General features: G+C 51.3%; 1 protein-coding gene across 3 annotated transcripts in view; it reads left to right on the top strand.

Annotated features, from left to right (window-relative positions):
* Positions 1-22,964, top strand: part of SLC25A21 (solute carrier family 25 member 21) — a 133,391-nt gene that overhangs the window by 97,288 nt on the left and 13,139 nt on the right. For 2 of the 3 annotated variants that reach the window (XM_078596509.1, XM_078596511.1), the window contains 5 exons: positions 11,163-11,246; positions 14,005-14,071; positions 15,898-15,957; positions 17,277-17,384; positions 19,562-19,726. In XM_078596509.1, the coding sequence (XP_078452635.1) occupies positions 11,163-11,246; positions 14,005-14,071; positions 15,898-15,957; positions 17,277-17,384; positions 19,562-19,726 (484 nt within the window). The remainder of the gene's footprint in view (positions 1-11,162; positions 11,247-14,004; positions 14,072-15,897; positions 15,958-17,276; positions 17,385-19,561; positions 19,727-22,964) is intronic. The other variant, XM_078596510.1, reaches the window with a different exon arrangement.

Raw genomic sequence — 22,964 nt, 5'->3', positions numbered from 1 at the left:
GCCTGGACAGTGGGAATCTCAATAGCCTGGACATTGGGGACCTCAATAGCCTGGTCAGTGGGGATCTCAATAGCCTGGACAGTGGGGACCTCAATAGCCTGGTCAGTGGGGATCTCAATAGCCTGGACAGTGGGGACCTCAATAGCCTGGTCAGTGGGGATATCAATAGCCTGGCCAGTGGGAATCTCAATAGCCTGGACAGTGGGGACCTCAATAGCCTGGACAGTGAGAATCTCAACAGCCTTGACAGTGGGGACCTCAATAGCCTGGACAGTGAGAATCTCAATAGCCTGGACAGTGGGGACCTCAATAGTCTGGACAGTGGGGATCTCAATAGCCTGGACAGTGGGGACCTCAATAGCCTGGTCAGTGGGGACCTCAATAGCCTGGACAGTGAGAATCTCAATAGCCTGGACAGTGGGAATCTCAATAGCCTGGTCAGTGGGGACCTCAATAGCCTGGACAGTGAGAATCTCAATAGCCTGGACAGTGGGAATCTCAATAGCCTGGTCAGTGGGGACCTCAATAGCCTGGACAGTGAGAATCTCAATAGCCTGGACAGTGGGGACCTCAATAGTCTGGACAGTGGGGACCTCAATAGCCTGGACAGTGAGAATCTCAATAGCCTGGACAGTGGGAATCTCAATAGCCTGGTCAGTGGGGACCTCAATAGCCTGGACAGTGGGGATCTCAATAGTCTGGACAGTGGGGACCTCAATAGCCTGGACAGTGGGGACCTCAATAGCCTGGACAGTGGGGACCTCAATAGTCTGGACAGTGGGGATCTCAATAGCCTGGACAGTGCGGACCTCAATAGCCTGGACAGTGGGGACCTCAATAGCCTGGACAGTGGGGACCTCAATAGCCTGGACAGTGGGGATCTCAATAGTCTGGACGGTGAGAATCTCAATAGCCTGGACAGTGGGGACCTCAATAGTCTGGACAGTGGGAATCTCAATAGCCTGGACAGTGGGGATCTCAATAGTCTGGACAGTGGGAATCTCAATAGCCTGGACAGTGGGGATCTCAATAGCCTGGACAGTGGGGACCTCAATAGCCTGGACAGTGGGGACCTCAATAGCCTGGACAGTGAGAATCTCAATTGCCTGGACAGTGGGGATCTCAATAGTCTAGACAGTGGGAATCTCAATAGAATGGACAGTGGGGACCTCAATAGCCTGGACAGTGGGGACCTCAATAGCCTGGACAGTGGGGACCTCATTAGCCTGGACAGTGGGGATCTCAATAGCCTGGACAGTGAGAATCTCAATAGCCTGGACAGTGGGGACCTCAATAGTCTGGACAGTGGGGACCTCAATAGCCTGGACAGTGGGGATCTCAATAGCCTGGACAGTGGGGACCTCAATAGCCTGGACAGTGGGGACCTCAATAGCCTGGACAGTGGGGACCTCAATAGTCTGGACAGTGGGGATCTCAATAGCCTGGACAGTGGGGACCTCAATAGCCTGGACAGTGGGAATCTCAATAGCCTGGACAGTGGGGACCTCAATAGCCTGGACAGTGGGGACCTCAGTAGTCTGGACAGTGGGGATCTCAATAGCCTGGACAGTGGGGACCTCAATAGCCTGGACAGTGGGAATCTCATTAGCCTGGACAGTGGGGATCTCAATAGTCTGGACAGTGGGGACCTCAATAGCCTGGACAGTGGGGATCTCAATAGTCTAGACAGTGGGGATCTCAATAGTCTGGACAGTGGGGACCTCAATAGCCTGGACAGTGGGGACCTCAGTAGTCTGGACAGTGGGGACCTCAATAGCCTGGACAGTGGTCATATCAATAGTCTCGACAGTGGGAATTTTGATAGCGCAGACATTTTTGTTGTTTTCGAGTTTCGAGTCGCGACCATGAGCGGCAACCACGAGGTGTTGTAGAGTTTCGCGTCCTCATCTTTGGGCATGTGAGCGTGCATAACTTTACTTGCACGGTCCCTCATAGTGTATTGTCTCATATTTCGTGACGTACAACGATGTGGGTCATCCTGTTTATGATTTTGCATTTATTTACTTGTCAGACTCACACTGATTGTACAATTGACGTAAAACATGCACTTCACCCCACCCCCCACCCTGCATGTTTTTGGTCAATTGTACAAGCGGTCCACAGAGGGCTTCAGAGTGGTCACACGCACTCGAAGTCGACATGCGATTTCTGGTAGCCACGGCCATGTCAAGAGCTTTTGTGGATGTGGTGTGCCGCGTACAGATATACAGGGGGCTTCAAAAAATGTTAACACTTATATGGAACTATCGATTTTAATGGAGATAACAAATGTATGTTAAGAGCTTCAAAAAGTCAAAAACTCTACATTTGTTCGCCATCATTGTCAACGCGTGCCTCGAATCTTCTCCAGGTGGTCTCCAGAGCCGGGAGTCACATTTCTAGTGGCATTGTTGCACATTCTCGGAAGTGTTAACATTTTTTTGAAGCACCCTGTGTGTGTGTGTGTGTATAGAAGTTGTTTTATGCAAGGTACTGGACTTAACATTGCACACAGTACGTGTACGGTGTAACTGAAGTAGAATTAACACTACAACCGTGCAGTCCGGTACCAGTGGAGGCAGAGTTTTTTAGCGCGACATATTTGTTTTAATTTTGTTTTGAGTGTTATTTCCTTTCCCCCGCACCTCCGATTCGCACGGTTGGCTACGTACGGTGCAAAAGAAGTTCGGCATACATGTCATGCACATGTTCAGCATACATACCCAACGTTGACATTCTAATGCTGTAGAAAATTATACAAATGTAAGCGGTGCCCAGACAGTGGCTTATCGTGGCTGGCAGGGACCCAGGTGCAAAGAGCGAAATGGAGTCTTCTTCTCGCAAATATAGACCCCCACCCCCTTCTTGATAGCCCGCTGCCCCGGTGTAGTTGCACCACCTGCACACTCGACAAAGCATTGCCACTGCGTGTATATGTCTGTACTGTGCATTGAACTTCTTTCGCGCCGTACGTAGCCAACCACGCCGATCGGTGGTGTCGGGGATAGACAACAAACTAAACATAAAAAGCAGTTCTAAAGAAATTCGTTTCCAATCTATATGATTTAAAAGTGCATAGCTCCAGTGGCTTCCTGATACCGGAAGGAAGAGCGTTCCAGACGGCCGCAGAGACGCATCCGAAAGCGCCACGCGATGCGGTGACCGCCGCCTTTGTTCAGAAGCCGCCGCTGCTGTTATTGCAAGGATGACCACAGAGTTCGCGTGATGGTTTACGCTCCGTGACGAGATCGCCAAAGTATTGTGGTTCATATATACAGTACTTTGTGTATGTAATGGAACACATCAGCATAGCAATGTGCTGGGAAAGCCACGCAGGGACTTAACGCTTCGTTCACGAGCGCACTGCTGGCGTTGCGCAATAGGCGGGAGGTGTATTGCTTTGTGTTTTCCCAATCGAGCGATTTCCCATTTTGAAAGTTTGGCAAAAGTGAACCGTGACTGATACGCACGTGTAGAACAGACGCGCGGACGGTCGACACGGAGAACGGAACGACGGGGCGAAGAAGTGCGCAAAAGAAGCGTGGAGAATTGACACCGCCGAGGGACAGGGAGTGGAACGCGCTCCGCTCGGTTGCCCGTTGCGTGGCCATGGGGCGCAAATGTCCCTCGGAGACTTCGCCAGCAGCGAGGGAGGGGGGGGGGGTTCAGTCGACGGGGGGCGGCTTGGAGGGGGGGGCGGTGGAGGAGACACAGATTGCTCACTCGCGAGCCGCCTGCGACCGATGTTGATTTAGCCGCCCTGCCCAGGCCGCCCCGGCTCGGGCCTTCGTTATGAAATTCCGCACATAGTGGCCACCTGCCCGCTCGCCCATCAGGCACCATAGCCGGTCCCGATAGCCTGAGCCACAAGCGGTCCTGATCGTGGTCCCGAGAGCCGGTCCCGACAGCTGGACCCATGACACCAACTCCTCTCCTAACGCCCGCTACTCGCTGACGGTTTCGTTTTATAAATAGGGTTGTAGTAGACGATCGCGGGACGCACGACCAGGAGATTGAGCGATGAACTCGGTTCATGTGCAGGTGACGGGTGGATAATTATATCGCACGGTCGTGAAAGGTGGTGGCGGATTTGGGGGGTTGGGGTGGGGGGTAGGCCTTTAATCCAGCAGTCGATTGACCATGGTTGACGATGATCGTGCTGATTTAGGTGTTTGAAATGGTGGGTGTGCTGTTCCAAGCGGTTTCCTGCTCATATGAGCATTCAGATGGGTTCTCGGCAACTGTTTACAACCCCGAGCCATTGGTGAAAATTCCACATTCCTATGGCGGGGGGGGGGGGCGAGTTTATCCAAATAAGGGTCGACAAAAAAAGCACACGGCATTTTTTGATCATGTGGCCGCACATAAACTGTAAAATTATGGCCCCTGATTTTGATTGCTACTTAAAATAAAGAAGTTTTTTTTCTTTCATATTTCACATTGAAGGATAAAAAATAAACAAAGGAAACTAATGGTTGCATTTTTCTAGATAAATAAGCCACATCCGTCTTGTTGGAACCATATGGTCCTCGTGATGTCCTGGAGTAAAATAATTACGCATTGCTTCAGTCGATGCTTTCATCGCAAAAGAAAAAAAAATGAGTACATGTCAATTAAAATCAGGGAAAAAAATATTACTTTATGAAGAACACATTTTTTTCCTCTCATTGTTTAACTTACGTGATACGAAAGTATTTTTTTACCGAAACATATATTTGTCGAGATGTCGTTGTGGTATTATGGTCATCACAAAACCCAACAGTAAAATAATAAGCTGAAGACAATACCGGTGTGGAATTGCATGTCACAGTGCATCATCACCCATTGTTGGATAATGGCCACGGAATATAACTTCAAAGAACTACTTCTGGAGGACTTTAGCTAAAACAACTTCATCCACATTTTGTATGCCCTCCAAAGAGTGCTCACCTGACATCTCAGAGCAGAGATAAATGAAGTTAATGAAACAGCAACAACGACAACAACAACAACCATGGGTTTGCACGGTGTTCGCACCGTCCCCCTAGCACACACGGGCGATGATCACGCAAGGAAAGGCGCTGTCGGGGTTTCAGAGACACGGTCTGCAGTCGTTCCGCAGTAGGAGAGGGGGGGGGTTGGGGGGGGGGGGTGATGTTGCCCCCCCCCTGTCTGTGCGATTCCAATTGGTTCAATGCTTCGACGTTGCTAAGTTTGGATCGTCACGCCGGCGCGCGATGTTTTCGAATGACGTCCGCAGGAGATGTTCAACGTCCGCGCGTGGTCATGAAACACGTGTGTTCAGATGTTAAAACGCCGAACAGAAACCTGTGACGAAGCAAAACGGTCCCAAATATATAACTGCTCAACCCGAGCTATTGACACGTTGATGCTCGCATTGCCTCTGTACTGATCGCCTTTCGGCGTCCTCTGGTCTAACACTGAGGGCATCGCGTCCCCGCGCCGCTCAGCCACGGCGTCGCTTGAAGTTGCAATTTCGACAAAATTAAGCTCCGCTTCGATAAAAAAAACAAAAACCCATCTCACCGTGGAACGCACAAGAGCGTAACGTTTCGGGCAATCGAGCTTTCACGAACGAGGCATCGCACAGGTGATAAGAGACGCACGCGCACACACACACGCACACCCACTTGGATGATCCATTCCTTTGGAGGATACGGAGCGAGTTTAACGTTGAAGGTGTCCACCGTGAATGCCCAATTGACCGTTCACAGCAGGAGCTGGAAGTCAAATGCGCCCTTTGATCGTGCAGAGGGCAGAGCTTTGGGTGAGTGTCGGCCACCTCTGTCACCCTTCCCGGCGTCCAATCGAGCCGGCGACGTCCTCCTCCGCGCGGCACAGGCGACGCAGTCTCGAGCCCAGGACCACCACGGTCACCCCAGGAACGCGCCCGATGTTCGGCGGCTCTGAGACGCTAAGGAGGCGTTGAGCGCGCACAGCGCTTGAATGGGCTCGCCCGCCTGCCCGCCCGCCCGCAGCCGGGCACAAAGACGTCGCGGCGGATGCTTGTGGTGCAATGTACGGTGCGAAGAAAGTTCATCATACATACATCCATCGGTGGCGTAGTAACTACATTATCAGTTCAGGGGGTGCGGAAATCGGTCAGGTGATGCCCCGATACTGTTGAAAACAAACCTCATGGTGGTTGTCAAGGGGGCCCCAACTCGTAGATTTTATCACCAGGGGGGAGGGGGGGGGCAAGGCACCCCCTGCCCCCACGCCAGTCACGCTACTGACATACATAGACACATACGTGCGTGGTGTTCAGTCGCGGGCATGCAGTGCAGCGAAAATCTATTGCCGTTATCATACTGCTACGCTCCCACTTCAAAGCTCCCCGTCCGCCATCTGAACCGGCGCGCACCATCCTAACAACCGGCTCGAGATACACGTGGTGTGTTGAGACACTCATCCAGCAGTGGATTTATACAAGTTTACGAACAAACAGCCCGAGGAGCGCACACCACCCGTGAGAGTACACCCACTGCTGCTGCTGTAGCTGCTGCTGCTGTAGCTGCTGCTGCTGTAGCTGCTGCTGCTGTAGCTGCTGCTGCTGTAGCTGCTGCTGCTGTAGCTGCTGCTGCTGTAGCTGCTGCTGCTGTAGCTGCTGCTGCTGTAGCTGCTGCTGCTGTAGCTGCTGCTGCTGTAGCTGCTGCTGCTGTAGCTGCTGCTGCTGTAGCTGCTGCTGCTGTAGCTGCTGTAGCTGCTACTGCTGTAGCTGCTGTAGCTGCTGCTGCTGTAGCTGCTGCTGCTGTAGCTGCTGCTGCTGTAGCTGCTGCTGCTGTAGCTGCTGCTGCTGCTGTAGCTGCTGTAGCTGCTGCTGCTGTAGCTGCTGTAGCTGCTGCTGTAGCTGCTGCTGCTGTAGCTGCTGCTGCTGTTGCTGCTGCTGTAGCTGCTGTAGCTGCTGCTGCTGTAGCTGCTGCTGCTGCTGTAGCTGCTGCTGCTGTAGCTGCTGCTGTAGCTGCTGCTGCTGTAGCTGCTGCTGCTGTAGCTGCTGCTGTAGCTGCTGCTGCTGTAGCTGCTGCTGCTGTGGCTGCTGCTGTGGCTGCTGCTGTGGCGGTCACGTGGGTCCCCTACACGCGCGATGACGCGTCTGTGCGGAATATCGTGGCACCAACGGCCCCTTCCAGGTGTCATCCCACGAGACCTTTCGTCGGATTACGGCATTTTGGCGAAATCCCGTGACTGGTGCAGACGCCGTCGTCTTATCTCGGGACGTGTTTTGACGCCGGGGCGAGTTGTGGGGGAGGGGGGGGGGAGAGGATTATAGGTGGGGCCCCCTTTTATTTTTGTGGGCCATCGGACCCTGAATGAGAAACCCTAAGCCCGGCGTTGTGGTGACGGATCGGTGAATCGCGCCCGAGTGCTACGGCTCATCCCTTGTGCGCTGCCACTTCCCGTGAAGGCTTTAGAGCTGCCCACGGTGGCCACGACACATCACCGGTCTTCCCTGGCGCTTTGTCCAAAAACTTTACCGTAAACAACACTCGCGGAATCCCATGTTTACAGCACAAATAACGAAGAATGGAAAGTTTAAGTGTTGTTTTTGTTTTATTAGAACGGGACGATGCGTGGTGCTTGTCTTCCCAGTGGCTGTGATTCGTTAAGAAATATATATATATTTTAAAGGATTGTAAAAACATGTTTTTGTAATAGTGTTTCTGCTGTGGTGCAATTTGGAGGTTGCTGGTTCGATGCAATCTCCCGCCGTGGCATTTGAAACAAGTTTCAAACAAGTTTCAAATGTCTTGAATATCGCCCCCCCCACACTTCTCTGTATGTCCACATCAGTACGCATAGGTAGACCACAGCCAGTCAACTTGCAGGTCGAGTGTGGTGGGGCAAAATGTGGGTACTCCCATCTCTTACAAGACATCTGCCCAGCGTGGAAGAGTAGGCCAAAAATACCCTCTAGAGGGGCTTCTATAGAGTCATCGCGATGTCAAGGCCCTTCCGCCCGGCAGTGGCATAAGCAGGCAACTTGCAGGGCTGCGCTTTTTCCCTCGTCTATTTTAATAGCTCGGTGTTGCACGGCCGCCGTTACGGGTTACATTTATGTCGTGACAGTTTTTGTCCACGTACTTTTTATTTTTTTCATGCGGGCTCATTATTTTTTGGCAACAGAAAAAAATCCATCGCTTTCGCGCTCACCGCTAAAAGAACACCCGACCGATTATTTTGCAACGAAAATTCGCCGAGAAATTATCCGTCGCCCGTATTTCGTGCAGATTTATGACGGGAAGTTTAACGGTTCTTACCAACTTTTGTAAAAATTGCGCGGCGCGGAAACATGAAAGCAGGACCGGAGGAGAATGCTGGTCCATGAAGAACTCGCTGGCATTGTTGTACTGCACTTACTATGCTCCCACATACATCATAACGATTAGCACATTGGGCATTGCCTCTGCCCTTAAAGCACGCAGGCTTGAGATTTCCTGTCGCGTGTGGGGAGGTCCTCATCCAGCAGTGGATGAGACCAAAAAAGGAACATACGAAGACCAAGACTTGTGAATAAATCGCAAGAATTTCGATTTAAAGCTTTCGTGACTGCAGAGATTCATGTTCTTGGTTCTTTCGGTAAAGTCACGTAGAAGGGAAACAATGAAATACTAAAAATATAAAACAATACAATTCTCACGAAGTTGCTGTGTTTTTCACCCCTGATGATTGCTTGTGTTGCAGTGGAAACGTCGTGAGAATTGTATTGTTTTATATTTTTATTATTTTATTGTTTCCCTTCTACGTGACTTTACCGAAAGAACCAATAATATAAATCTCGAGAAATGAACGATCACTGTAGTCTCCTATTCCCACCCACCCCTCATCATGACTCCGAGTCTCTCTCACGGTGTCTCTTTTAGCTGTGAGCTATCCAGCCGTGGATTGACAGGTCCATGTCATCCCCATGTCCCATAGCCTTGTTGACATATACGGCAGTGGCGAAGGCGCAGGGCTGCAATTGCTTGCCCGAGCCACTGCTGGTGGAAGGGTCTCCACTAGATGGGAGCCCTAGAGAGCTACTGTAGAGGGGTTTTTTTGTTTCTCTCTCTCTCTCTCCATATTCCTCCTCGTTGCACAGACGTCTTGCAAGAGGTTGGGGAGTGCCCGCACTTTACCACACCGCACACATGACCTGCCGATCAACTCGCTGTGGTGAAGCCAGTTCGGCTGCTGGGTGGACAGACTCGTGTGGCCAGGGGTGGGTGAGGGCCCTAATTAAGAAACGTGCTCTATTATTCTAGCCGCCGCACCAGGACATCACAACATTTATCGACAATATATAACAGTTGAAAGAAATAGACGTGTCTTTTGTGAACAGTATTTATAAAGGACTGTTTGTCTTTTGACCCTTTATTTTAAGAGTTGTATCCCCATATGGCATGTTACCCAGCAACTTTGGTGATTTTGTTTGGAGCACTAATGCTGAAGGTTTATGGGGATGCAGACATGCTGAATGTGTGCGTGTGCACGCCTGTTGTGTCCGTGAACATTTGTCGGGAGCGGTGGCGCCGCGTTTAGGGGGCTGCGCTGCGAATCCGGCGACCCGAGTTCGATTCCGGCCCATGGCCACCAACACGAGTGATGGTTATGCGATCCGGTCCTAGGCCTCCCCTAGGTCGACTCAGCCTCAAATGAAGAACCTGGTGCGGTGTGTAAACATCGCCACTAGGGAGACAAAGGCGCCCTGGCGTGGCGCTGGCCACCCAGCCCCTCGTGTGCCGTGCCAGCCTTCATAGGTGCGCGCTAACAGCACTTGCCCCTAAAGTTTATTAACGCTATACGGGGGATCTTTGCCTTTGTTGAGTGTGTTTGAACATTGGGAAAAAAAATAATAGTGGACACGGGGTACCCCATCCTCCTCGTGTGAACACCGATATCGATCATGACGACGACGACGATAATGAATTTATTTTTTCTCTGCCCTTGATTTACACTTTTGTTTGCGCGTGTGCACGTGCGAGCACGTTTGTGCGTATGTGTGTGTTTGACCCACTGATGACGACGATGGCGGTGGCGATTATGAATACTCCTCTCTGTGTCTGGATGGGCTGGAAAATGTGAAGAATAGAAGTGGCCATCCTCCTCCTCCCCGTCATCCTCCCTCTCGCCCTCTTCCTTGCCCCCCTCATCCTCCTCAACCACCTCGTTCTCCTCCGCGTCACCCCCCCCCCCCCTCTCGTCATCCTCATCATCATAATAATACACGTTTTTACGGGCGCGATTCTGCCCATCAAAAACTCAATCTTCCTCGACCACCTCATCCTCGGCCAGCATCTTCGCTCGCAGCTCGTGACGATGATCCTCGTTCCCCCGGCTGCTTTAAGAGCCGAGAGCGGCGTGCGCGTGCGTGCGTGCGCGTGCGTGCGCGCGCGTGCGCGTGCGGCTTTAATGGTTGGGGGCCCGCGGCCTGCCGAGGCGCCGGAGATCCCCATGAAAGGGCCCTGCCAGTGGTCGCGTTAACGCCCGCTCGTAAAGGCCGCCAGCCGGGGGCCACTTTCATGTCGATGCCCTCTTGCGCCACCGACATAAAACCTTGTCGACGAAGCACCGAAGATGCAATAAACAATCTCCGCTCAGCTGACTTTCTCGCCTCTCCCCCCTCCCCCCTCGTCGCCCCCCCCTCCCCCCCCCCCCGCGTGTTCGCAAGAGTGTAATGATCACCTCCCCCTACCCCACGCGATCTCACGTGGACGTCAGGGGAACGTTGGAGGGAGTTTTGTATGTTGTTGAAAGAATAGAAATTCGTGGATGTGTCGATTTGCCACGATCTGCGCAGAAAAAATAAAATCTCTGGGTTTGATCTTCCCACCCTAAATCGCGTCCGCCGCACAAACCGTGGCTACAGATGCGGTGCTACCTAATGATGATGATGATGATGCACAAATGGAAGATAAAAAACAACTCTCCGGTAATAGCGTGGCGACTGTGGTCATCCAGTAACGGGCCGTGCATCGTTCAACGCCGCAATGACCCCGATCCACAAATACGGAGGAGACACGCATCTACATCAGCCGTACGCAGTAAGAAGAATAAGAGGCACGTGTTTCATAACCCGAGTTTGTTGTTGTTGTTGTTCTCGTCGTTAAGTGTTACGACTCAGAGTTACTTTTTGTTGTTGTTGTTGTGTGTTGATTGGTGGTTTCTGTTGTTTGTTGTTGCAGATTTCAAATTCAGCGTGGCAAAAATGACCCGAACAGCTACAAAAGTCTGGCGGATTGTTTCCGGACAATGTATCGCAAAGAGGGGTATGTCTTGCCGTTGTGTTTATTGTTGTTGTCGTTGTAACTCAAATAGGTCGTCCCCATATTACATTTCCCTTACCTGTAAGCACGTCCCATATCGCCTCCTCCGCCCTGGAGAAATTAATATGTTGGCTGTCACGCAAAGGTTGACACAAGCAAAGCAACATGTGCCTATTGAGACGGGTCAAGAGGACGGGGTCAGGTTTCTGCTTGTTCTGTCACTCCCCCCTCCCTCCCTCCCCACCCCTCCCCCACGTCCTCCCAGCCCCCCCCTCCCACCCCCCTGGCACACACAATGCCAGCCAGTGCTGAGGCTGAACTCCTGTTGCCATGCTCACGTCGTCAATCGGCACCGAGGCAATAGTTGCCCCTTTTACCAGGTTGCATAGGCGGCAAGCAGGCTGACGGATTGCAAAATTAAAACCGTTTACCTTTGACATTAGTACTTTTTCGCCCGATGGAAAATGAATCTTAATATTCGAGCGGTACAAATGCATCGTCATTCGCACATTCCCGTCTCTCGCTCTCTCTCTGTCACCGTCGCTTTGTGTGTGAGTGTGTGTGTGCGTCTCTCTCTCTCTCTCTCGCCTTTTAATTTATTTCCTCCTTCAGTAAAAAGAAATGCTTTTTTTAATAATGGGCATCAAGTGGTTATGCCTTGGCTCGAGTCCTAAAGAGCCACTTGTGAAGTAATGACGAGGTGATTTTATGGCAGTCTACCTTGTTTGTGTGATTATGGTAATTGTTACAGACCTTGTGGCCGAGCATTTCCCCACAGCACCGGGCCCCGACCGCAGTGGGGGTATTGCCAAGCCCTTGAGCAAAGTAATCCATGCTAATCAGCTGCAAGTGTACTCAACGGCGCGCTGGATCGATAGCCCTTTACGAAATAAATAAATAAGGGAAGGAAACGGCTTTGTGGCCGCATTAGCTCATGTGGACACGCGGCATGTGGGCCTCGGCTAAATTGTGTACACACAGTTAGCCCTAACCTCCTGAGTTATCGTTCACACTGTTTTGTACTTTCCAACTGTGAACGGTTTAATTCACAACAACCAAAAAAAAAGCCCGTGACCCCCTTGAGTTGTGTTTTTTTTTCGGGTTTTCTCTCTCGTCTTCTGTGTGTGTGTGTGAGAATGTCCATCGTGGAGAATGAGACAAGTGTGGTGTGTGTGTCTCTGATCTATGTTCAAACGATATGGTTCGCGCTTCGTGCGGTATCATATATGGCGTGTTTGTCAGCTGGGTCTGTATGTATGTATGCACCTTGAACTTCTTTCACACCGTGCGTAGGCCAACCGCGCTAATCGGGTGAAAGACAACAAACGAAACACACAAAGCAGCTGTAAATAAATTCGTTTCAAATGTGAATTCGGGTATTCGTATCTGGTGTGGGGTGCGCTTAGGTTGACTTGGCCTAAAATAAGCGTCGGATTATATTGAGTAGCACGACAACGACGACAACGACGACACGCTCAATTCGAGACGTTAGCCGTGAATTAATGACGCTGGCCCCATCACCACCACGTCGTAAGTTGCCTGCCCTTAATAGGTGCTCACAGACGTGGCCGTACCTGTCAATGGCGTGTGTTGTTTGTGTGAGTATCCCCACCGCCCACTACCACCACCACCACCACCCCCGCTGATGTCTTGTTCCCATTAGGCCGCACTGCAGTGGCCACGAAACATCTTGTGAGCAGCGAGCATAATGTGACAACGTCAACGCACCGCTGCCGTGCGCCGTGTCCCGTGGTGTCTGCGCAATGAGTCACCCGATTCGAGCGGCGCGACTTCGTTGCTTTACTCTGCGTCACCATGCATCGGTGTATTTAGCGCCTGACATCTATTCTTATGCTCGTGATCTGAACGGCGTCCGTCAGTGGACCCCGTTCGGATTACGACCCGCCAGCTGACGTTAGCCGTGGGCGGGAAGCGAACTCAGCTGGTTGGCTTCAGACGGCAGTGCGCTAACCACCGCGCCACCGCGCCTCCCATCGACGAATAAAGACGGTGTCGATGATTTCATGAGCTTTCTAAATGCATTTGAATGGAGTTTTTGTTGTTATTTACTCGCACAAAGTAAGTTAACGTGAAACCAAAAGACAAACAAAGGAGTGGGCAGCCAAAGGAGGCACAGAAGGCGTCGCGTTAGCGGAGACGGAGCGACGCAGTAAGCCTGTTTGCATGAACCACATTGATCTTCCATTGCATCGCAGTGCAATAAAAAACAAAGATTTGCGACCGCTTGCGGAGGCCTTCATCAAGCGGTGGATTAACCATGACCGGTGATGATGACCGATTAAATTATAAAAAAAAATGCTGGACCCCCCCCCTTCCCCCCTCCCTCTCCGGTTGCTCTGCAACTCAAGCTCGGCATATTCGGTGTCTACCACTGGCGCATTCGCGTTGCCCGCGTGCTATGTTTAACTTGCGTGGCGATGTGTATTCTCTCATATATGCTTTAGAATCGCTGCACCGGGTGCGTTGGTTCGCCGCCCCCCCCCCTCCCCCGTTGTTGTTGATGTTCTGTACCGAGGTGGCATGAACGCGCAGCTCCCAAGCAGTAGCGAGACACGCCGAGGAGGAGGAGGAGGCCTCGTTTGACACTTGAAGTCGTTGTTAACTGCTTTTCATATTTGTAAAAAAAGAAAGGACTTGACCAGGATGTTGTCTTCTGTGTGGGGTTTTTGTCTCGCCCCCATCCCCGCCATCCCTGTGTCTGATGGTATGTTTGCACTCTTGATGTTTTATTGCAAATCAGGCCGCTGTCCTTCTACAAGGGGTTACTGCCGCCCGTTTTAGCCGAGACACCAAAGCGAGCGGTCAAGGTACGAAAAAAAATAAAAACACAACCCCGTCTCGCGATATTTCACTCCACCGTGAATTAAAGGATAAAGGAGATCTGCATCGCATCATTCCTTTTTTAAATACATATTTTATTTCAAAGCCGTTTGTTTTGATATGGGGAGCGGAATGTGCGTGCGCGCGCGACTGTTTGGTTGTACCCGCGATGCCGCGTGAAATGACTTAATTCAGTTCACTCTTCAACAGGGCCGACCCACTTGCTATCATCACCACAAACACACTTACCGTCGCAGCTTTAGCCATTCCACCCACGATTCAAACAGGTGTCATCCGCCACGCGTCCGACGTTTCGCTTCACGCGTGGAGAGCTTCTTCACGAACTGAATCGACTGAATTCACCTAATTCGGTTCCTGGAGAAGCTCGCAGCGCAAAACGTCGGACAACGTGTGGCAGAACATGAGAAACGTGAAAACCTACACGGTAGCTTCATTCGTCGATACATTTCACTCGCCTGTACACCCTTAGGGCGCAAACAAAACAAACGACGGCCAAATCTTGACTTAACGCTTTCGTGATTGCAGGAATTCATATTCCTGGGTCTTTCGGTAAAGTTACGTAGATAGGTTCAAAGAAAATTACAAAAATAACTACGACGTTTCGATCGCAACACAAGTGTCGTAATTTTTTGTTATTTTTTGTTATTTTTCTTTGAACCTATCTACGTGACTTTACCGAAAGGCCCAATAATCTAAACGACGGTTAGTTGCTCTTCAAATGTGCAGTTGTGCAAGGGTGCCGCCACCTCTGACCACGTGATACGCCTGCCATCCAGGAGCCACATCCACAGGCATTTGTTTTAACACACACACAAGGAGCAGGATTATGAGGATTATGATATTTGCTCCAAAAAAGTAACACCCGGTGCACGTTGCAACTTTCTGAAAAAACAGTTTGTGATGCTGCGTCGGCAGTGGTACACAAGCCCAAATTACAAAAAAAATCAATAACACTGCGGTAAAAGAAAAGACGTATAAAATAGGCGACATTCCGGCCTTCTTTACAAGATGAAGGCTCATTGCCCACAAAGTCAGCCGTCATATTTAGACGTTGCCCTTGTCATGGCAGCGAGTCTGTCACGAATGCGTTGAGTTTATTGATGCACGTTACAGAATTACGGATGTGCCTCTCTTTCTCTCACTGGAACCCCCTGGCGCGTTGACGCGGAGCGGTGGCGCAGTGATTAGCACACCGAGTTCGATTCCCGCTCACGGCCAACACCAGTGACGAATATCTGAACCGGCCCTGGGCCTCCCCTCGGTCGACTCAGCCTCTAAATTTAATTTAATTTTTTATCATTTTTATTTTTATTCACTTCATTTTTTATTATTAGTTTCCTATCTACGTGACATTACCGAAAGAACCAAATAATATATGTACACCTCGTCGCTGGGAAGACAAAGGCGGGCGGGCGTCGTGCTGGCAACCAACCCGCGCCGTGTGCCGTGCCGCCCTTCATAGGACCTCGCTAACAGCACTTGCCCCAACAGTCTGTTGTTGCTGCGTGTGTTAGCACACTGACGATGGCGACCGTGAATTTGCTGGGGAAACCACGAACAGTGGCCACGCGGTTCGTCCATCCTCCAGCACTTGCCCTCGCAGTCTGCTAGCGGGCTACACGGGGGACCTTTGGTGGTGCCACGAGAGAGCGGCGGCGTCAAGGGCCCTCGGTTTTGCGTGATTGTGCGGGTAATTTATGCGCACCTTTCAGCCCTCGTTGACATTTCGATGAATTGCGCTTGCCCCCAATGCTGCCCCCCCCCCACCACCCCAACCCACTCCTCTTCTCAGTTCTTCACCTTTGAGCAATATAAGAAGCTGCTTAACCTCACTCCTGTCTCCGCGGGGATGGTAAGTGAAGACTCTTCACGTCGCGACTGTTTTTTTTCTTCTCTCTCTCTCTCTCGACCGTTCCTTTTTTTATTGCTGCTGCTGCTGGTTGCAAAGAATGCCGGGAGGGGCCCCGCGCGCGTGAAGTAATTCGCCTGCTGGCGTGTTGCGTCAGCACTTTTCGTGGCCGGTGGCATGCCCACCGATGTCTCACGCAGTGTTCCCTCGTTGTTCGCGAACTTGCCGTCCGCGGTTGTTTTGGCTATCCGCGAATCGCATCTGGAACTCCTCCGCACGAGAGGGAACGCGTTGAGATAAAAGTGATGGGAGATAAAGTGATGAGATCAAATATAGGTTTTCCGTCGGCGAATATCATTATCCGCAAAAGATGCTCTTCACGAGCATGTAGCAAATAACGAGGGGGTACTGTACGTATTGACTCCGGTGTAAGGCATTCACTGTGAAAGGGCAGTAAAGTCGAGCGTTCGTTTGATTATGTCAGAAATTCCACAGCGACCGTAAATATGGTCGGAGTGGTGGCGCAGTGGTTAGCGCACTGCGTTACGGACCCTGGAGAGTTAAAATTCCCTGCCGCTGCTGACATTGAGTGGCGAGCGATATCCCAACTGGTCCTGGGACCCCCTTCCTACCCTCTCTTGAACACTCAACCAACCCCTCTCTTAGCTCTGCGTGGTGACGCACGGTCAAACAACCTCCATGACTGACGCTCTTTTGGCTGCTAGCCATCGAACAAAGTCGCCCACCGCATCGCGCCCTTTCAGATGCGCTTCTGCGGCCGTCTGGAACGCTCTTACTTCCGATATTAGGAAGCCACTGGAGCTATGCACTTTTAAATCCAGACTGAAAACTCATTACTCTATAATTGCGTTTTGTGTTTAGTTTGTTGTCCTTCCCCCGCACCTCCGATAAGCACAGTTGGCTACATATGGTGCGAAATAAGTTCAACTTGCATACACACTCATCGGGGAAGCCTTAAATCCAGCTGTGGGCTGGTCCTGGACCTCCCCTAGGTCGACTCAGCCTAGAAAGAGTACCAAATGCGATGTGTAAACGTCGCCACTGGGGAGACAAAGGAGGTCGGGCGTGGTGCTGGCCACCCACCCCCTCGTGTGACACAGTGCCGACCTTCATAGGTGCTACTCGCTAACGACGCTTGCCCCAACATCCTGTTAAGGCTATACGGGGGATCTTTGTCTTGCGAGGGGAGTTAAGAAACATGTCGCTGTGGGAGATCTTAGCGGTGACCTCTGGGCTTGCAACTTCTGCAAGTCGAGTGTGCTAACCGCGACGCGACGGTGTGTGCGTGCGCTCCTCTCAAGGTGTACACGCTCGCCGGGCTGGGCTCGGGTCTCACCGAGGCCATCGTAATCAACCCTTTCGAGGTGGTCAAGGTGAACCTGCAGGCTCAGAGAACGACGTTCACAGAGGTGAGGCAATGGGGACCGCCAAAGGTTGCGCAACTTGCGTTCACCTCTCTGTGTGTGTGTGTGAGTGTGTGTGAGTGTGTGTGAGTGAGTGTGAGTGTGTGTGTGTGAGTGAGTGTGTGTGAGTGTGTGTGTGAGTGAGTGTGTGTGAGTGTGTGTGTGAGTGAGTGAGTGTGAGTGTGAGTGAGTGTGTGTGAGTGTGTGTGTGAGTGTGTGTGTGTGAGTGTGTGTGTGTGTGAGTGTGTGTGTGTGAGTGTGTGTGAGTGAGTGTGTGTGAGTGTGTGAGTGAGTGAGTGTGTGTGAGTGTGTGAGTGTGTGTGTGTGAGTGTGTGTGTGTGAGTGAGTGAGTGTGTGTGTGTGAGTGTGTGTGTGTGAGTGTGTGTGTGTGAGTGTGTGTGAGTGAGTGTGTGTGAGTGTGTGTGTGTGAGTGTGTGTGTGTGAGTGAGTGTGTGTGTGTGAGTGTGTGTGTGTGAGTGTGTGTGTGTGAGTGAGTGAGTGTGTGTGTGTGTGTGAGTGTGTGTGTGTGAGTGAGTGTGTGTGAGTGTGTGTGTGTGAGTGTGTGTGAGTGTGTGTGAGTGTGTGTGTGTGAGTGTGTGTGGCACCTGGGTCTGCCCCGTGACCTCCTGCCAGCGGGTGTTCGACACTTCACGTGGCCTCAAGGTGCACATAGTCTGGCACAAGCGTCTTGGTGACGTCACCGCCACTTAGTGGCGAATGGTGGTTGTTGTTGTGTGAGCGGTTACGGCTACGCTGCGCTACGAACCCGGCGACCCGGGTTCGATTCCCGCTCATGGCCAACACCGGTGACGATTATCTGAACCGGTCCTGGGCCTCCCCTAGGTTGACTCGGCCTCAAATGAGTACCTGGTGCGGTGTGTAAATATCGCCACTGGGGAGACAGAGGTGGTCGGGCGTGGTGCTGGCCACCCACTCCCTCGTGTACCGTTGCGGCCTTCATTGGTGCTCGCGAACAGCACTTGCCCCAACAGTCTGTTAAGGCTATACGGGGGATCTTTGTCTTTGTCTCATCACACTGACCCACAAAGCTGCCTGCCCCTAGCACTTTTGGCCACGTGCGGTGCGAAAGAAGTTCAACATAAACGCATTCTTATCGAATGCGATTTTTAGTTATACTGTACAGTGATTGCTTATGACCACATTTCCCAGAATGCACCGGATATGTTCAAATCTCGAAAGCTAAGCAGGGGTTAAGGCTGGATGGTGCTTGGATGCACGTACAGTCTAATAATAATCCAGCAACACATTCAGAGAATGCATTGCCACTTGCTGCACAAGCACAGATCAATATATTGCTACGTTCATCAACTCTGCCTTGTAACAAAAAAAATATATTTATCATGGGCTGACGTTTTGGGCAATGGGCTTTCTTCAGAGCAGAGAGAGAGGATGGCAGAGAGGTTAACCGAATTGTAGTTGGAGATTGCAAGTTACACTTGGGGACCCTGACAGGGACAGTGTAAGAAAGTTAACAATTGAAAAGGTTTGAATTGACACGTTCTTGAAGTGCCAAACCCTTTTGACTTCTTAAGGGCGTGTTCGCTACTTAATGGTTCAAGAAGTGTCCGTATATCAATTCTGCCACCAGGCAACGTTAGCATCTCGCCACGGTGGCGAGATGTTAACTACCTCGCCTGGTGTACAGGAAGTCGCGGGTTCGATCCCGACCCCGATGCACATATTTGTATGATTCCCTGTGATCGTGTGGATTTTTTTGCGGGCCCTCCAATTTTTTCCCTTCACATTTAGAAATGCGCATTCAGAGTATTTGGCTGCTATACGTTTCGACGTGATAAGCCACTTGAATGAGCCATCATTTTGTGTCGCTTCTGAAAAAGAGCTATACAGCTCAGTGGGCCTTACCTCGTAAAATAAAAAAACAGTTAAATTTCCTATTCTTGGTTCTTTCGGTAAAGTCACGTAGAAGGGAAATAATAAAATAATACGTGACTTTACCGAAAGAACCAAGAATATGAATCCCTGCAGTCACGAAAGCTTTAAATCGAAAGTTAAGTTTCCGGTCAGAAATGTTACCGAAGAAGCAACGATGAATCGTTTGAACGCGAATGACGCAAATCGTCTGCAATTTTTTCATCGAGTTATCATTTCAGTGGAGTTCTTCCCCCTTCCCCCCTCCCCCCGTCCCGCGTTTGCGTGCACAGCAACCATCGACATGGGCGACCGCGAGAGAAATCGTTCGGCGCGACGGGTTTGGGACGCGGGGCCTCAACAAGGGCTTGACAGCGACCCTAGGCCGACACGGAGTCTTCAACATGATCTACTTTGGCTTCTACCACAACGTCAAGGACATCGTCCCCTGCAGCCAGGTACGTACGCGTGCGCGTGCGTGTGAACTTCTTTCGCACCCGTGCGTAGCCAACCGTGGTAATCGGCGGTGCAGAGGGAAGCACAACAAACTAAACGCAAAAAAGTAGTTCTAAAGAAGTTCGTTTTCAATCTAGAAAGTAATTTAAAAGTGCGTAGCGCCCAGTGGCTTCCTAATACCGGAAGTAAGAGCATTCCAGATGGACGCGAAAGCGCATCTGAAAGCATCGCTCCTGCTAACAGGTGACGGCGTCCTTTCTTCGATCCGTCTGTTTAAATGGATTCCTTTACTAGGTGGTCAGAGTCAGAAACTTGATTTTAGACTGGAGAAATCAGATGAGCTCAGAGGTCACAACGCTGAGCTGGCCCTGCAGAGATCAGTGGTTCAAATCCAGGCAGATGAGTTGATAATTATTCAACTGTGGTCCTCAAGTATCGTGAGTAAGATGGTCCTTAGCCTGGTTACCAATAACTGCACACATGCATACACGCACAATCTTGTAACATTACATTTGTATCTTAAACGAATTTGGCTAAGTTCCAGCCTTGAGAAATTGACATGTTAGTTTGACTGCGTTGCCACTTGAAGGGAACTGAGACGTAGCTCTGGGATATCCACGTTCGTGAGCCGTCCACGAACATAAGGAGTTGCAATGCTGTGCAATATGCGAATAGATCTTCAATCTCGTCGCGTGGCGTCTATTGCACAATTCACAGTAATTGGGAAAATTACCACAACAAAAAAACACCTTAATGTAATCGATGTGTTCATCTTTACACTCACGACACATTAATGTGTGGCCAGGTAAAACATATATATATTGCCCTCCAGCGCCCGATTAGTGCGGCTAACATGCTCGATGCAGTGACGGATGACCATCATTATTTTTCGGGTCGAAGTGGCAGTAGGTGGGCCCGATGAATTGAAGTCGTGGGCCGCGTCCGGCCCCCCCGTGGGCCTTGGTCCTCTCGACCTCTCGTGGTGCCCGCGCGGCACGTGGGCGAGATGCTGGGGCCCCCACCTCCACCCGTGTTTTGACAGCGGAGCGTGCAGAGAACAAACCGCGAAATCACCACACACGGGGTCGTGCATTTGGTAAACACTTGCGCCCGTGTGTGCGCGTGTGTGTGTGTGGTGACCCGAGTTCGATTCCAGCTCCCGGACAAGTGACGATAATCTCAACCGGTCCTGAGCCTCCCTTAGGTCGACTCAACCTCAAATGAGTAGCTGGTGAGATGGTGTAAACGTCTCAACTGGGGAGAACAGACGGCCGGCCTAGTATTGTGCTGGCCACCCACCCCCTCGCGTGCTGTGCGGCCTTCATAGGTGCAACTTGCTTGCTGCACTTGCCCCAACAGTCTGTTTAATCAATACGGGGGATATTTGTCTTTGTGTGCGAGCGGCCGATTCCGCGAGCCATTCACAGAAAACAAACAAAACTATTTTATTTAGTTTAACACGTAGGTTGTCGCGACCAATATCATCCAAAACAGAAGGGGTGTTTTGGGTTAGATCGGGTCAATATATAAGTGTGTCGTTAAAACCCGCCACCACCCGACACAGCCAACTAGAGAGGGTTGTCACGTAAACAGAACGTGGCCATTTCGTCACTAGTACAGCACACCGGTTGTGTGTTGGTGTGCTGTACTAAACTATTTTATATTGTACCAGCTCAGTACCCACGGAGCTATTCAGCTCTTTTTCAGAAGCGACCTGGCCACAAATGATAGCTCAACGAAATGGCTCATCGTGTGGAAATGCAGAGCAGCTAAACACCCTAAGCGCATGTTTCTAAACGTGCAGGGAAAAACCGGAGGACCCGGAGAATAATTTACACCACCATGGAGAGAGAGAGACAGACACAAAACTCCAAATATACAGGACGCATCGGGGTCGAACCCACGACCTCCTGTATACCAGGCGAGGTAGTTAACATCTCCCAGCCACCGTGATGATCACGGCGATGAGAGAAAGACACGCAAACTCCAAATATACAGCAGCAGGCGTCAGGGTCGGCATCGAACCCGTGCACGACCTCCTGTATACCAGGCGAGGTAGTTAACATCTCCCAGCCACCGCCCACCGCAGCCGCCCCACCAAAAGAGGCGGGCGGCTGCGGGGGTGGGGGGTAGCGAGTGGGGGGCGGTGGAGAGATTTGTCCGGCGAAACAAACGCAGCACCTGAATTGCATTTGCTTTGTACAGTGGCGAGAGCCACGTGTTGACTGTACGGTGTGCTGAGCACGCGGCCCTCGAAGTGGTACTTCTGGTTTTGCAAACCTCGCACGGAAAATCGAGGCAGCTCCCATCGAGTCTTGAGATGTGTGGTCGTATGCTTACCCCCCCCCCCATCATCAACCATCACCAATCCCCCATCATGGATCCCACCATCACCAAAGATCACGGATCTCCCATCACCAACCATCACGGATCTCCCATCATCAACCATCACGGATCTCCCATCATCAACCATCACGGATCTCCCATCACCAACCATCACGGATCTCCCATCACCAACCATCACGGATCCCCCATCACCAACCATCACAGATCTCCCATCACCAACCATCACGGATCTCCCATCACCAACCATCACGGATCTCCCATCATCAACCATCACGGATCTCCCATCACCAACCATCATGGATCCCACATCACCAACCATCACGGATCCCCCATCATCAACCATCACGGATCTCCCATCACCAACCATCACGGATCTCCCATCACCAACCATCACGGATCTCCCATCACCAACCATCACGGATCTCCCATCATCAACCATCACGGATCTCCCATCACCAACCATCACGGATCTCCCATCACCAACCATCACGGATCTCCCATCACCAACCATCACGGATCTAGGGAGCGGCCTGGTGATGGCTATCGCACCAGGCGACGAACCCTGCGCACCCCGAGCTCGATTCCCGATCACGACGGCGAATTATATGAACCGGTTCTGGGCCCTCCACTGGGTCGACTCAGATGAGGACCTCCTGGAGTGGGGGGGGTGTAAAACGTCAGCGCCGAAGAGACAAACGCGGCCGGGCGTGTTCTGTGCTGTTGTTGACCCACTCCGCCGCCTCGTGAGACGTGCCGCACTTGCCCCAAAACATCTCTGAAGGCTGCACGGGGAATCTTTGTCTTTTGTGCGCTGTAGGCTGATTGTCGCGTGTAATGTATATCGCGGATGTACAGTGGCATACCATTGAAACGGGTAGACTGCAGACTTTTAAA

The sequence above is a fragment of the Lampetra planeri genome, chromosome 7, assembly GCF_965212315.1.
Source record: "Lampetra planeri chromosome 7, kcLamPlan1.2.h2, whole genome shotgun sequence".
NCBI classification, from domain to species: domain Eukaryota; kingdom Metazoa; phylum Chordata; class Hyperoartia; order Petromyzontiformes; family Petromyzontidae; genus Lampetra; species Lampetra planeri.
Note: the sequence above shows the minus strand (reverse complement) of the source record. Positions and strands in the feature narration are given on the sequence as shown.